Source organism: Vicugna pacos, chromosome 3, assembly GCF_048564905.1.
Source record: "Vicugna pacos chromosome 3, VicPac4, whole genome shotgun sequence".
Taxonomy (NCBI): domain Eukaryota; kingdom Metazoa; phylum Chordata; class Mammalia; order Artiodactyla; family Camelidae; genus Vicugna; species Vicugna pacos.
Genome location: NC_132989.1, coordinates 21,239,231 through 21,256,260, shown reverse-complemented (window position 1 = coordinate 21,256,260; position 17,030 = coordinate 21,239,231). Strand labels below are relative to the sequence as shown.

At 35.7% G+C, this 17,030-nt stretch overlaps 1 protein-coding gene across 1 annotated transcript in view; it reads left to right on the top strand.

Annotated features, from left to right (window-relative positions):
* NDFIP1 (Nedd4 family interacting protein 1) overlaps window positions 1-17,030 on the top strand; it is a 45,920-nt gene that overhangs the window by 15,518 nt on the left and 13,372 nt on the right. Inside the window, exons 2-3 of the mRNA XM_072955857.1 lie at window positions 11,622-11,709; window positions 14,061-14,191. Coding sequence (XP_072811958.1) covers window positions 11,622-11,709; window positions 14,061-14,191 — 219 coding nt within the window. The remainder of the gene's footprint in view (window positions 1-11,621; window positions 11,710-14,060; window positions 14,192-17,030) is intronic.

Sequence of the window (17,030 nt, the reverse complement as noted above, 5' to 3'; positions counted from 1 at the left end):
CCTCCTTCTGATTGATTGGTGGTAAAGTAACAGTGATGTTTCAGGAATCTCAGCCTTCTGGTTCCAACCAGTCTGGGGTCTATGTGCTTGCGGTCAGTATGTGGTCACCATCCTCTACTGGGTGGGGGTGTTAGTTTATGCAGAACAACTCAAAGATATACATTAGATTATCTGTATTCTTTCAGGAGGAACTAGGAGTCCTGTGACTCTGTTGTCCTAATCATTAACTGCTTGAGCCGGCTCTTTGGGAAGACCTAGAAGTCTAAAGCCTTTTTCTCCCCCCTGCGAACAAGAAACAAGGTGGGGAGGAGGGTATATAGCTCAAGTGGTAGAGTGCATGCTTAGCATGTACAAGGTCCTGGGTTCAATCCCCAGTACCTCCTCCAAAAATAAATAAATAAGTAAACCCAACTGTCTCCCTCTCCAAAAAATAAAAATTAAATGTATTTAAAAAAAAAAAACAAAAAAACCCAGGGGAGATGGAGGGGCAGCCCCATAGGGTCCTGACTGGTTTAATTCCCCCATTTTCTTTGGTACCCCTTAATCCTGAGGGAAATTGGGCAGGACAGGAAACGGATAAAGTTTTGGATAGAGTGGTTAATCATAAACTCAGCAGGGAAACTCAGTTTTAGGGGGACTTGGTTTCACGGTTCCTCTGCCAGTCTCCTTTTCTCCCCTTGTGAAATTGTTAATGTAATATGGTTTACATACAGAAACATGCACAAGTCATAAATGCGTACATAGCTCTGTGAATTTTCACAAGCTGAACATGCACATTAACTAGTATGCTGATCAAGAAGCAGCATTACCAGCACTCCAAAAGCTCCCTTTAAGTGCCCTTCCAGCTGTGCCCCTGCCCAGGGTAACCACTTAACTGGCAGGTTAGATTTGCCTGATTTTGGTCTCTATAATATAAAGTACAGTCATACAATAAATGCTCTTGTGCCTGGTTTCTTTTGCTCAACATTATGAGATTCACCCGTGCTGTTGTGCGTTGTTACAGTTTATTCATTCACATGGCTGTATAGTACCCCATTGTGTGAAGTTACCATAATTTAGTTACCCATTTTGCTGTTGATAGGCATTTGGGTATTTTCCAATTTTATGAATACTGTTGCTTTGAACATCTTGGTATGTCTTTTGGTGAATATATGTGTTTCTGTTGGGATATATAACTAGAGTAAAGTTGGGACATAGAGTTTGTATAAATTCATCTTTATGGATATTGCTAAACAGTTTTCTAAAGTGGTTCTACAAATTTACATTCCCAGTTTGAGAGTTCTGGTTGTTGTATACCTTCAGCAACATTTGCTATTTTCTGCTTTTTATTTTAACCATTATCTGTGGTTTTAATTTGCATTTCTGTGATGATTAACAAAATAGAGTGCCTTTTTATAAGTTTATCAGCCATTTAGATATCTTCTTTTGTGAATTGTCTTTTCAAGACTTTTGTCCGTTTTTCAGTTGGATGGTTTCTTTCTCCTTACTGATTCTTAGAAGTTCTTTATATATTCTGGATATGAGCCCTTTGTTCAAAAAATACTATCTTCTCCTATTCTGGGTTGTCTTTTCATTTTCTCGATAGGGTCTTTTCAATGAATAAAAGTTCTTAATTTGAGAAGTGAATATGGGTGAACATCTCCATGTCCTTGTGCACAAAAAAGGTAATGATAAAGGAAGAAATTGATGGTTCACTTTTGAAGAACAGTAAGACAAATATGCACTAGTTCTGCAGGAAATTGCTGATAAAAATATGCCATCCCTCGTGATGACCCAAACACTAAGCTGGCCAGAGGGTGGAAAATATTAACATGAAAAACAAGTAGAGCCCAGAAGAAACCAGTTACTGTATCTAAGAAAGAACTTCCTTTGGTATTTTATTGTAATGGTACTTGGAATAGTGCTTCTATCAAAAGATTTAATGGAAGAGTTATTTTGTCCACGTTGACAAATATTGATCTTAACTTTCATCAAATTAACTTTATAATATTCCAAATTATCAGCCTGAATACTATTATTATGGCTTAAATAACAGCCAGTCTTTCTAGTAAATTAATGAAAAAATGAAAGTGCTCTTTTAGGAACATTAAGAAAAAATAGTCAAAAATTGGTGTGATCCTGGTATGTGATAGTGTCTGGTAAAATTTCACTGAATGAACTAATTCACACTTCCGATTATCCATGTGGAAGGCTCTTGTGGGTTATGGTGGAAGAAAAGGCAAAGAGAATAGTAAGTATGAATCACAGCATATTTACATCTAACTCTAAGCCTGTAGATTATAAATTTACATTAATGGCATTTACATTTTAAGTACTCTTTCTGCAGTACAGCTGTTTTTCGGGAAAGTTGCACCAATCAAGCTAATTTAAATATTTGCTAGATAGGCATGCGGTTTAATGATAACTTTGCATTAGACTGACTTGAAAGAGTTGACTGCTTTTGTAATTATAATATGACATTATATAATTGTTTTACCAGTTAGGATTTTAGGAGGGACATATATATGTATGTATGCTATATATATATCATAAATATGTATATCTAAATATAAATATATATCTTTATATATATGCACAAACATGTCTATATGTGTGTATTAACGTGTGTATATGTATATAAACATCTTAATGGAGGCTAGAGGTATTCTGTATGCCAAGTCCAGAATCCTTTAAGTTCTAGTGTAAAGACTATACATAGATACAAATAATTTTTAAAAATTGTTTTTGAAACCTCAAAGAATCCTTGAATAGATGCTAGTTGTAGTCTGTGTTCTGTTGGGACGTGTCATATTTTTTTTTCTTAAAGCATTGCTTAATATGTCATTTAAAATGGTGAATAGTTAGGAGTTAATTTTTGCTTCCATGATGATATTTTAGAGCACTAACGTATCTTAGAACACAACACATAGGGTTTTAAAAACGCAAACAGTATTTACCATTCATAGGGATTAGATTTTATATAATTATTTTAAAATGAATCTGGTCTTGCTACTATTTTCAATTCGTTTATTCTATATACAATAGGTGAACTACCCTGTCAAAAGCAAGGGGAACAAGCCAGGTGCTTAGTCTCCAATTCAACTTGTCTTTGCAAGACTTTTAATTCCTTCCCAAGTAGGTTCTGGATCACTGAACTAAGACTTGAGTTTTCTTATGGAACAAAGAAGTGAAGAAGAGGTGAGACTCAGGACATGGATTGGTTAGTAAATAGTTGGATGCTACTTCTTAAAAGATACTATGTTCAAGGGTAGAGAGACTTACTCTTACCTATTTGACAACATTGTGTAATTGTCCCTTGTTTCCCCAGTCTTTAGTAAAATCATGAAGCATGGCAAGGGATGGGAGGCTCCTGCCATTAACCTGGAAGGCTCTTGGCTGTAGATTTTGCTGAAGTTGGTGCCAGGAAACACTGGGCACCATTTATTTGACACTGTCTTGGTGAAACCATCAGATGTGAAAATACTTGTATGTAAGATGTGGATCCCAGGACTTGGCAGGTTGATGACTGTTTTCTGGTGCTACCCCAAAATCTCACAATGCCACTGTCATAGCCATAGTTGGCAAGTTCAGTGGCTCCATGGAGGAGGAGTGATTTTTCCCAGTGCCTTGGCTTCTGAGGAAAGTTGAGGTTGGAGATGAGTGGCTACTATCTTGCCTTCCTCTTTTCTCTCTGAATGGTATACCTTCACTTGTTTCTTGGAGCTCAGGTGAAGAAAACAAGAAAAGCCGTCAAATTGGTGATCATAGTTTGAAGCATTTGCTCTCATTTCTGAGGGCTGACATAAATATGGAGTTAGAATATTTTCTCTCCTTGCAAACCAGATCGTATTCATTGGTTGTATGTATGTATGTTAACAGTGATAACCACAAAAATCTTTAAATAGAAAGCTTTATAAACTGATGGCCTTTCTAAGAGGATTTACTGTGGTATTCTTTTCCTGTTATTGCCATTGTCTTTTTAAAGCATTGTTCTGATTACTTGCTTTTCCTTTGCTTTGGTGAATTTTGATTTTTAAATTGTGTTTTCATTTTGTTATTAAGAGGATTTGCATTTGTCTTCTCCCTCTGCCAATGAGAGGTGTTGTTAGGGATAGTCTAAATCTGGTGATTTGTTTTTAAAGTTATCTTTTGGTAAACTCTTGAAGTAGAAAAAAATAATACTGTTTATTCTCAGCTTTTAAAATAGGTTGTTAGTCAAACTACTTTCTCATTTCTTTTTTCTTTTTAATGGAGGTCCTGGAGATGGAACCCAGGACCTCATGCATGGTAAACATGTGCTCTACCACTGAGCTATTACTCCCCACCCCAATCTTTTCATTTCTTTATTGTAATATTTATCTGTTTAGGGAAGGAGAATATTAAGGAATTTTTTTGAACCATGATTAGTTTGCAATTCAGTGTGTTATTTTTCTTTATTATTTCTATCCATTCACAGATTTGTGTTCCATGTTAAGCTCTGGAGATGTTGGTGGGATAAGACCCATCACCTCCCATTAAGGGGCACAGACATTGATAGCAAGAAAATAATGATTTGGAGTAGTCAGTTTTCAGTGTTGTTTTAAATGAAATGCATATTATATAGGTTTGCAGTTGGAAAATTAGAAAATACTCTTACTTTTTTTGAGATGTAATCCACATACCATAAAATTCATCCTTTAAAAGTATACAATTCAGTGATTTTTACTATGTTCACAAGGTTTTGCAGCCATTACCACTGTCTATTCCAGAACATTTGAATCACCCAAAAAAGAAACATTGACGCATTAGCAATCAGTCACTCCACCCTTCTTCCCTTTTCCAGCACCTGGCAGCCACCAGTCTACTTGCTGTCTCTATAGGACTTGCCTTTTCTGGAGATTTTATATATATGGAATCATACAATATGTGGTGTTTTGTGACTGGCTTCTTTTGCTTAGCGTAATGTTTTCAAGTTTCACCTATGTTGTAACACGTATCAGTATGTCATCTTTTTTTTTTGACAGCATGGTTTATTTCTAACCATCCTTTTGTATGGATATAGCATATTTTGTTTATCCATTCATCAGTTGATATAGAATTTGACTGTTACAAATAATGTTGCTGTGAACATTCATATACAAGTCTTTTTTTTTAAGTTTATTTGCTTTTTAAACTGCATGGATTTAAATACACTCTATTTCATGTTGATACGGAGTGGAAACTTCCTCTTACCACCCCCTTCCCCCCCCCCCTTAAAATAAGATGCTTAGTATCTGGGAAGGGGTTAAGAAGTCAGGTTGAGAATGCAGAGGAGGGAATGAAACAACCTTCTGAAGACATCCCTGTCAAGGGAAAGTTGACTTCTCCCTAATCCTGAAAATACAGCCACGCAGCCACAGGGAAATCCAGTGGCATGCTATCTGCCATTCTTGGCACTTGGCTGGTCTACACCTGTCCTAAGCAATTAGAGCTGAGCATACACATTTTCCCTTTCTCCATGACCCATAGCTAAGGTTAGAGCACACTGGCAGGCTGCAGACACCTACTCAGGTGACTGTCTGGGATCTAGAGACCTATGTACAAGTCTTTTTGTGAAAATATGCTTTTAGTTCTCTTGGGATTGTATCTCGAAGTGGAATTGCTGGGCCCTTTTATAACTCTGTGTTTAACTTTTTTTGAGTAACAGCCAAGCTGTTTTCCACAATGGCTATACCACTTTACATTACCACCAGCCATGTATGAGGGTTCTAATTTCTTCACAATATTATTCAGCAATATTTGATTCTCCCACCTTTTTTTTCTTTTTTCTTTTTCTTTCTTTCTTTCTTTTTTTTTTTTTTTGCCATGTTTGTGGGTGTGATGTGGTATCTTGTGGTTTTGATTTGCATTTCTTAATGACTAATGGTATTGAACGTCTCATGTGTACTGGCCATTTGTATAGCTTTTTTGGAGAAATGTCTGTTAAAATTAGATCTTTTTTTTTTAATTGTTGAATTTCTCTTTGTCAATTATTTACCTTATTCAGTTGTCATCCCCTAATTAATAGCAATTTAATAGAGAACTGTTCTTGAATGTAAAGAATTTGGTGGTATTGGAATAATACAATTTACAGTCAGTATACTGTATACAGTTAAAAATCTACAGTCTATACTCATAGATACAAAAACAAACTGGTTTTTGCCAGAGGGGAGGGGAGTTGGGGTGTAGGTGAAGTAGGTGAAGGGGATTAAGGAGTACAAAGTTCCATTTATAAAATAAGCAAGTCACGGGGATGTGATGTACAGCATTGGGAATACAGTCAGTACCATTGTAACAACTTTGTGTGGTGACAGATGGTAACTAGATGTCAAGGTGATCATTTGGAAGTGTCTGTGAGTGTTGAATTACCACAATGTATACCTGAAACTGACATGATATTCAATGTCAATTATACTTCATTAAAAAAAAACTACAGCCTACATACAATAGAAAATGTATAGTCCTCACAAACAACAGAGTGACATTTATAGTCGTCTGAACAACAGAGTAAAATAGCATACCCTGTTGTTTACCTAAAGAAATGTGCTTGTTTACTTTCTGGTAATTACACTGTCTTATTTGGTGGGATTTAAAGAGAATGCAGAAGTAGTGGGTTGGTAATAAGAGGTTTAAAAATTGCATTTTAGAGTGAGGATATAGTACAGCTCAGTAGTAGAGTGTGTGTTTAGTATGCACAAGGTCCTGAGTTCAATCCCCAGTACCTCCACTAAAAAAAAATTAAATAAATAAATTTAACTGCCTCCCCACAAAACAAAAGCTTAAAAAAAGAATTAAAAAATAAAAATTGCATTTCAAGATAGAAGTTTTAGAAATTAACTCTAAAATTAGAAGTGGTAAATAGCATTTAAAGCTAGAGTTTAGGTATTGATCTAGGATTTTCTGAGATTAATTGTTCATAACTTAGAGAAGGGATTAAAAACTTAGAAGAATTTTCTTGCTGTTTAATTAGGACTCAACCAAGAAAAATACAATGAGTGGTACAAATACTTGTAACTTTATGGGTTTATTAGATAGTTTAGCATTATTTTGCATATACTTGTTATGTTTGTGTGAGTTACAAGGTATATGTGTATATATATATTTTTTTTTAAAGGACATGTGTTTTGTATTATATTTCTGTAGGATAAGCCAATATGTAATTGGCTTAATCATGTATTTTGACATATTTGACTGAGATACTTATATATGGTATTTCAAAAGAAAAATAATTTATACAAACACAATTTCTATAATTCACCCCAAATTTATGTTGTACTGACTATTCTAAAGGCAATTTTGCCTTATTATTTAGGTCTTTCTGAGGCTTAATATTCTTTATCATTCAATAAATATTTCTGAAGAACAACTATGTTCTAGGGACTCTGCTAGGCATTCAGTAAATACACAAAAATGTCCCACTTTGGAGAATTCACGGAAGTACATAAACAAATTATCATAATCCAATTAGATAATTATCATATTAGAAATATCTGTCAAATGCTGTAGAAATTTTTTTTCTACTCTGCTGCAGCCTCAATTGAAATGTTGTGTCTGCATTAATTTTTTTTAACATTTTTTATTGATTTCTAATCATTTTACAATGCTGTGTCAAATTCCAGTGTAGAGCACAATTTTTCAGTTGTACATGAACATGTATATATTCATTGTCACATTTTCTTCTCTGTGAGCTACCATAAGATCTTGTATATATTTCCCTTTGCTATACAGTATAATCCCGTCCATCTATTCTACATTTTGAAATCCCAGTATGTCCCCTCCCACCCCCCGCCCCCTTGGCAACCACAAGTTTGTATTCTGTGTCTATGAGTTTGTTTCTGTTTTGTATTTATGGTTTTGTTGTTGTTGTTGTTTTAGATTCCACATATGAGCGGTCTCATATGGTATTTTATAAGGTATATTTTGATACCTCTTCTCATATGTAAGGATTTATGGGTTTTTGGCTTATTTTTCTCTTTGTTGTTTAGTAGAGGTTTTTTTGTTTGTTTGTTTTTGTTTTTTTGTTATTCTCTCATTCTTAGTAAATAGAGTCCAAGAATGGCTTTTATGTGCCTCTAGGTACTGCCATCTGGTGCTGTTGTAAATACTGACCCTGACTTAGGCCTGATCCTAGCCTGTCTCTTCTATTGCTTAAAAAAAGCCTCATTTCGAAATTGAAGACCATCTTCAGAACTACTTAGGGGAGAGTAGTGAAGAAGCCTTCTTACTGGGGTGAGAGCTCAAATAAGAATTTAAACCTGTAGGGTACAAATGTCTTTAAGCTTGTTAAATTCAGTTTGCTTCTATTAGAACTGGAGCTATGTATGATTTTTATATGGGGGATTCTTTAAACTGTGGTTTAGCTAAAATGTCATGTATTTATTTCTAATAGCAACAGTACAGATAGGATACAGAGGAAGGTAGTAAGAAGGAAAAATAGCCTTTACTTTAGATGTGTTATGTTTCACAGGCTAAATCTAGAGGACAAAACATTAATAGCATCTATTTGTAGACAAATATTAAAAGAAAAAAAATTGAGGTTGATCAAGGCTAAGAAGTACCAGAGCAGATTGTAATACATATAAAGTGGGAACATGGAAGAATTTTAAGGTTCTTCTGGGGAGCCATGACCCATGAGTCTGCTTAGAGTATAAGGAGGAACACGGGTAATCAGGATAATGGGAGTGAGAGCACTCTCTGGGGTGTGGTGAAGAGAAAGACAATCTGAATTTTCAGATGAGTGAATTATTCCTATGTCAGCCATGAAGACATAGTTTTGTACTAAACTCAGTACTTTATATGGCCTGTATAGGTAATTGTATAATTTTTTTGGAAAAACCACCTTTTAAATCTTATTTGGAGATAAATAAAATTGATCAGAATTTTTTTTTTTAAGAAGTTATGTGACAGAAAAGAATCCAGGGGCCCAAAGGTATTTGTTGTCTGTTACAAAGACATATTCAAAGGACCTTCCCCCGCCAACCCAAAAGCATAGTCCAGGGGGAGAGCAGAAAGTCCCGCCACTCCTGAAACTTGTCTCTCAGTATCCCCTACAACCAAAAATCTGTAACAGGTAGGTTGGACTCAGGCTTCCACTGACCCAGTTGCTAGAAGAGACTGGGCATCTTTCCAACACTAGCCCCAAAGTGACAATGACACTTAATCTCTTAGAGAGCCTTGAGAGGGAGGCTGAAGATCCCTGAGCTCCAAGATGTGGCAGAGAGGGCTGCACAGGAAAGGTTCCCAAGGACAGAAAAGGAGAATCTTAAAAATATATTTCGGAACCAACTAACCAATTTCATAGCCTTATAGTCAAGGCCCACTCTGGTTCCAGTGCACATCCCTCTGCCTTGTTAATTAGTGCCTGACTTGTTTGGCCTGCCAGAGCCAAATTAATCGTGATAGGTGCTCTACTTAGGGATTCTGTTGTGTAACAAGTTATTATTCACGCAGAAGGTGGTCACTAAATACTTCTTGAAGGTGATTGTCTCTTTTCCTCCTACATTATAGTACTTTATTTTAAACACCTCTCTTGATGGGGCCTAAACTTATCACCAGGATTATGAAAAACAAGTCAGAGCTGGGAAGCCAGTACAGTGAGGTCCTGAGATCATCCCAGTGTGTGGTGCCTCCATAATCATAGTGGATATTTTTTGCTATTCTTGTTTTTTTTCAGTTAGAAATAAGTGGTGAATTTTAATGGAACAAAAAACTTTACTTGTAACTTTCTTTTTTCCTCATCAAAGAGAAAATGGGGGTTTCTGAGACGGTTGGAATTTCTTTGGTCTGTTATCTGTTGTTCTGGTATGGGATGATCAAATTTCACATTTCCAGGTTGCTAGGAGACAGGCAACCTATCTTGCAGATACAGGCATTATAACTCCTTTATTCTTCATTTCTTAGAATTCTGTATTTCTTAGAATTCTCATGATTACTTTCTAAAACCTAAATTATGCAGAGGTAACATGATTAGTTGACCAAGCTCGGGAAATAGAAAAAGGGGTCAAAAATATCAAGCTAGGTTTAAATAAAGAACATGAGTGGCTCCAGTAAATTAAGGCAACATTCTTGAAAAGTCTGTATTTGCGTCTTGGTTCTCTTTCGCTGCTTTTTGCAACATTCCCGAGGCACAAGAGTTGTTAGGTGGGAGGAGGCTGAGAATACCCCTGTCTGGAGAGCTGTAGATAATGTTGAAAATATTCCAGGCGAACCTGGCCCCAGGAACCCTATTTAAATTATTTACTGTTTTGGTTTCCCAGGAACGTTTGGCTTTACTGTAGCTATTTTGTCCATATGCTTTCCTTTGAAAGGAAAATTCATCTTATGTTACAGTACAGTTATTTTGGGAGTGCCTAAAGTTTAACATTAGATTACTAGGGTTCAAAAAAATGTGCCTAGATGGTAGATGTTGATGAAAACTTGGCAGAAGAATTCATTGGACATTGAATGATTTGCAGTGTTAATCAGAACAGTTTTGTTGGCTTCTGATTTTGAATAGTATAGGGATTCGAGACTGAGATGGTTCAAATTTGATTTCTACTTCATGCTGTGACAGGTCAGGCTGTTTTTCTGTCTCAATTCAAGATAAAGTTCTTTCTAGCAGCTGGGTTAGAGGTATTTTACAGTTGGCTCTATATATCATTGCTGGTGTACAGCTAGGACCATGACCTCCAGGTCAGTTACACTAATAAATACTCTGTTAGTACTTTACAGATTGACCCCCATTCTTAGCCAGTTTGTCTCTTAAAGCTGTAGTCAATCTGTTGTCACACTGGAAAATTAAATCAAATGTCTTTCTTCTATAAAGAGGAGTTGGGTAGACTGTCTAGACTGGTGATGGCAGGAAGACACTTTCAGTGTGAGTTATCTAAGGTAACTAGAGCTGTAGATGGTCCAGTGAGAAAGTTGCCAAGATAGGGAAGAGGAAGATACATTGACAGAGGTTATATGTAGAATTAGGTAGAATTTTATGTTTTTATAAATATTTCAATTATTTAAGATACAATTTTTATGCACAAATTGAATATAATGGTAAACCTTGGTTTTGCTGTGATTTGTCTGTGTCTTAACAGATTGTTATTATTAGATTATTTTTCCAATTGAAAAATTGTACAAGTGGTAAATGTTCATTACAAAAAATTAGAACATATGTATAAGAAACAGAAAAAATCCCCTCCGATTGCATCTCCTGAGATAAACAGTGTAAAGTGTAGATGTTTATCATTATAGATCTTTCCACCACATGTTCGTCTTCCAAAACCAAAGTATATGATTCATAGGATTTGTTAAATTTAGCTTTTTTCATGCAGCAGTACAGCATGACTGTTCAAGTCATCGAATTTTCTTTATTTTCATTTTTGTGATTGCTTAGTAGTCCTTTGTGATGTGAACTGTAATTTATTTAATAAGTCTGCTATGATTGGTATTTAGATTGCTCTTAATTTTTTGCTGCAATAACATTTATATCTTCCTTTTTTGCCTCTGTCAGATTATTTTCCTAGGATAAATTCCTGGGAATAGGATACTTTGTAAAGGATTTGCACATTTTAAGGCTTTTGAAACATATTTCCAAGTAGTTCTTCCCGTTTTCAGGTTCTCCTCTGTCAAACTGGCTTTATGCTTGCATTAAAATATAAACATTTTTTTAGCTGCAGAATGAAGAGGAGTCTGGAGAGCCGCAGCAGGCTGCGGGGGACGCTCCTCCACCTTACAGCAGCATCTCCGCTGAGAGTGCAGGTAGGTGACAGCATGAGGTGCTGCTGAGCTCTTGAGATGCATTGGCCAGAAGCTTTTGTCTAGTGTGGCTATGTTGGTGTTTGCTTCAGCTTTCCTTGAGAAGTCTTTGACGTTATTTTTGGTTTGTAGCCTGAAGTGAAAAAAATTCACGTTACTGTTCTGAAAAACAGATAAAACCCTGTTCCAATGTGGCTTTTTTATGGAACTCAATTGCTTTCCAAGAGACTCTTAATATAAAGGAAGTAAGAGTTCAGGAACCATATGGTCACCTGATTCGGGTTTTTTTGGGGGGAGGTACTTTTACTCATTAGCTGTTTTACTCTGATTCTGGTACCTATGACCTAGAATATAGTATGTTAGATTTCTTCTATGCTAATAAATTCTTCATTAAAAAACCTAAAAGTCTCCCAACTCTTTCATTCTGTTCCTCATAGTTTAAACCCTCCTTAATTAACCTTTTGTCTTCCCACTTTATGCCAGATTATCTTTTTAATTTTCACATACGTATGTGGAAGGTATGGGGGAGAAGAAAGAAAATTGCAGTAGTTTAGGACTTTGGGTAATTAGATCTTTGTGATAACCAGTCTGCTTTAATTGCTGAAAATTGACCAGTTTTGATGGAACTTCTTCCATACTCTAAAACAGAACTGTGGTAGAGTGGCAAGTATGTGCCCGATGGTTAGAAATAGAATGGTGCACGCATGTTGGTAGGGGGGAAAAGGTGCAGATCACTATTTTGTATACTCACTTTACCTGTTTTAATTTGTGGTATATAAATTTGAACAATATAACAAATATATTGTGTTTTTTTGTTTGTTTTGAATGTACTAAATAAATTAGAAAAGATTCTCATTAAACTATTCATGGAAACTTAAAATTATATGAGGTGTCTGTATTGATGGATACCATTTTTAAAAAGAATCCTTTTAAATAGAGAAATGAAAATGTTCTTGATTTCCCTCAATTTAAGGTAGTAGATATCAGTTTTATTCATGTATTCAGAGTTACTACGGCTGTGGGCTAATTCAGACTGTACCCTTCAATTTGTAATATGACTGAATAGTATGATTTGGTTAAAAGTAAAAAGAAAATTTAAAGGCAATTATATATATTCAGTGTTTTGTATTATACATGCATGCATATATATGTATACATATGTATGTATGTAAAGTAGCTATTTTGACAGAGAAAACAAGTTTCTTGAATTCAATTAAGTGGCAGCTTTAGTTTCCGTAATATATTTTCCTAATTTTCTTCTAAAAGCTTTGATATTTTTCTGATCTAGATAGATCTGCATTCCATCTGGAATTTTTTCTATATAGTGTGAGGTAGTGGTCAAGATTGTTTTTACATATAGATACTCATTTGATCCTGTACCATTCATTGAAAAGACCATTAATTATGATATTTGCTCTAGATTTTTCATAGAGAAGTGTGGTAAGATTAAGGAATAATGTTATTTTTATTCCTAATTTGCTAAATGTTTTTGTTATTAGTAGGTATTGAATTTTATCAAATGTTTTTTCTGTCTTCTGTGAAGACAGTAGAATTTTTCTCCTTTTTTCTGTTAATGAAGTGAATTCTGTTGATTGATAATTTCAATAATATATTACAGTAAAATTGGAAATTAATTACAATTAACCAAAGAGGAGAAAAGAAAAATGTTAATATTGGTCAACTATAGGAATTTTTTCAAAATTCCTAAGCTTTTAAAAAAATTGTGTAGAAAATTAATCCATTTGTAGGTAGATCTTTTCTAATAATGCATATTGAATCTTTTCTAATAGATGTTAATGAGAATGAAGATGCAACATTAAAAAGAAGTGCAAGATTTAACACAAATAAATAATGGTTCTGTAACTGAATTAGTTACATTAGGCATGTCATAGAAAACAGTACATGTAAAAATAATGTGAAAGAGTCAAAGTGCCAAAATCTGTAAGAAATGAATTTTAAATTTTTTTGAAGTTTATTTTCATGTTTATAAATGCGAGGAAACCATGGTACAGATTTACACAGACAGGTCAAGTATTTTTAGCTTAAATTTTTCCTTTATGCCATTATTAATATTAAATGCTTTTTGTGAACACACCACATAACAGCCAGAAAAAGTGTTCAAAAGCACTTGGAAGGGAGGGCAAAGTGAGCCTGGAATTTAAATAATTGGAAAGAGGATAAATTTAAAAATTGTTCCCAGTCTTATACTCATCTTTAAACATCATTTGATTCAGTTATTCTGTCTGTACTGTTAGAGAAATGGCTGGTTTTTATTTGCCAGAGTTTGCAGAAATCTTCTTTTCCTTCATTTCAGCTAATCATCAGATAATTGTGATTTCCTTTTTATTCTGCAGCATATTTTGACTACAAAGATGAGTCTGGGTTTCCAAAGCCTCCCTCTTACAATGTGGCTACCACACTGCCCAGTTATGATGAAGCCGAGAGAACCAAAACTGAAGCTACTATCCCTTTGGTTCCTGGAAGAGTAAGTCCAGCTTACCATGTTACAGGGTGCTGGTTTATGAGAATTAAGTCCTTTTCATTATCTCCTTTTTGATATATTACTTTGATAAAATTGATTAGTAAAAGTATAGCTAATTTTAAAAAGCAAGTACATTTTCTTTTGGAATAATAAACTCTTTTCCTCAAAATGATGAGGTAAAAGGTATAGATGAGCAGAAAAATCACTAGTCAAGTCAGCTTTTCTTTCCTCTACCTCTACTACCACAACTTTCTCAAGTCTTCTGGCATGGCTGAAACGTCTTGGAACAGGAGCTGATTTAGGAAATACACCAACTTCGTCTTGATTCTGCACACTTAATATTTTGGTGTAAGGTAGATAACCGCTGTGGAGTCTATGAAGAGCAAAAGTGGAACTTCATAGAATTAACTCAGAAGGGCTCTAACAATCATCTAGATGAACCCCATGCCACCAGCAGTCCAGATCATGCCATCTGTGTAGGCCAAGTGAATTCAGTGAATTCCCATCTGGTCTGATGTTGATTCATGGGAGTGGTGGTGGGGTGTGATGAAAGCCAGTGGAGAGTTTTGGACACTCTTGGTCCATGATGTCAGACCTGTAAGTGATACAGTTGTGGGTTTCATAAATACTCATCCAGGTTGAAGCTATGGAGGGAAGGACTTAGGCCAGATATTGGAATAATGGGGAGCAGGATCCAGTACCCAGGAATGTGGGGCAATCAGGGTTCCAAACTCTAGTCCAGGCAGGAAATGAGTGAAATATAATAACAAGAACAGAAGCTTAGTCTGGGCAGTGCAGTGACACAAGCCCCAGAAGTTCAGGCCTTAGGATAGTGGACTGTTTGCAGATCCCATCTACTATGAGGGGTAAAACTCCTAAACCACTACTTGGCAGAAGGAACAGTTTATAAGTCCAGTCTAGGCTGATTCTATATGGTGACATGCATTCACTTCTTGGAGGTGCTAGGGAGAAACTAAGAACCCTCATGCAGCTCATTGTCTAAAGACAAAACAGTCTTAATATAATTACCAAGTATTGGAAGCAAACCACGCTTGATAGACTGTGCTTGGTGCTTATATGTATTGTATATATTATTTCTGTTCCTCGCAATAACCTTGCAAGGTAGAGATTATATTATCTCCATTTTACAGATACAAAAATTGGGGCCCAGAGAGATTAAGTAATTTGCCCAAAGTCATATAGCTAATAAGTAACATGGGCGAGTCAAACCCAGATATTCTAGACTCTGAATTCCTTATATATGTTCTGTAGACCTGTTGGATTATAGTAACTCTTTCATGGAAATAGACCAGATTAGCTCTAATTAATCACAGAACTCTTTAGAATACTTTTATAAGTGTACATATTTAAGAACTTCTTAAAGGCTTCTGTTATTCAGGAAACATATATCAAAAACATTTTTATATGATGTGCTATGTATTTTGCAGTGGATAGGTAGAAGACTTTGTATAAGGCAATGCTTCTGCCATACAAGAGGTTAAAGTCCAGCTGGGGAAAAGGCCGCAAGTACCCATGGTCTAAGCAGCAGCACAAGAACAGTAAGCGTTAAGAACTGTGACTTTAACCTTGTGGTCATGGGGAATTGGGCCCCCAAGTTTTGATGGCTAAGTACATTCCAGAGGAAAAAGCTCAGAAAGCAGATGGTGAATTCAGCCAGGTGCAGGGCAGGTACTGTGGATGTAGTAATTGGTTTTGCTTGATCAAGAGTTTGTGACCAAGGTGGGAGGGTATAGCTCAGTGGTAGAGCGCACGCTTGGCATGCATGAGGTCCTGGGTTCAATCCCCAGTACATTACTTAAAATAAATAAGTAAATAAACCTAATTACCTCCCTCTGCCCTGCCCCAGAAAAGAGTTTGTAACCAAAACTGTATGTAAGTTGTAGAATCTTCTGAATCTAGGCTGAGGCGTGTAGACGTACATATAGGTCATGCAGAATCCTTCACAGTTGTTAAGCAGGGGTATAATAAAACAACAAGTACGGTGTTTTTGAAACATTGACCTGGCAACAATTTGTAGGAGGAATCCCGGTAGTAGAGATACCAAGGACAGAAAGAACAGAAGGCATTTGCAGTATTACTGGACATTACTTCCATTTATTTTTGTAGTATATCTTTGAGTAGTTATGCAAAAAACAGAATCACTTTATAATTTGGCAAAGCCATTTATCCTGCTGATATGAATTCAGAACACTAGGTATTTCATATTTCCGAAAATAGAAAACAAACACATTCTTGTAAAAATTTCACACAGTAGAGGACATGTGTTCAGCTGGATGGAAGTAACAGTGACACTTCACTTTCTCTAGTTCCCATTCCCCAGGGGAACCAGGTAACATCTTGTTATGGATTTCCCAGTCCCTTTTCTGTGTAGGGCAAGTTTTAGTTGTCCATAAAGTTTTGTTTTTTATTTTTCATTTGAGAAACCCTCATTGGATTGTGTACAAGTCAGCCACTTTTACTTTTAAGGATAGAATCATTTATTTTTCAGTATCTCAGCACATCCTACAATTAATTGAAAAGATAAACTACATGTTGGTGTCAGTGTTGGTCAGGATCATGTTCCTTCTAGACTTGTAACACTGTGTTTTCAACTTAGGATGAAAAGGATCCTATCTGCCAATAAGATTGGAAATGAGGTTTTTCAGACCTGTCTACCGATGTAAACAGATAGTTGTGGAGTTAAGCAGTATGCACCCCTGTCAGACCCTTCATGTATGATGACGCCGCTCCCACGGCCCCCAAGTCAGTCTCAGAAAGCACTTGAGCCTGTCAGTGGTATCTCCTTAATAGGCCCTGAATTACTGGTATTCTAGAATTTAAG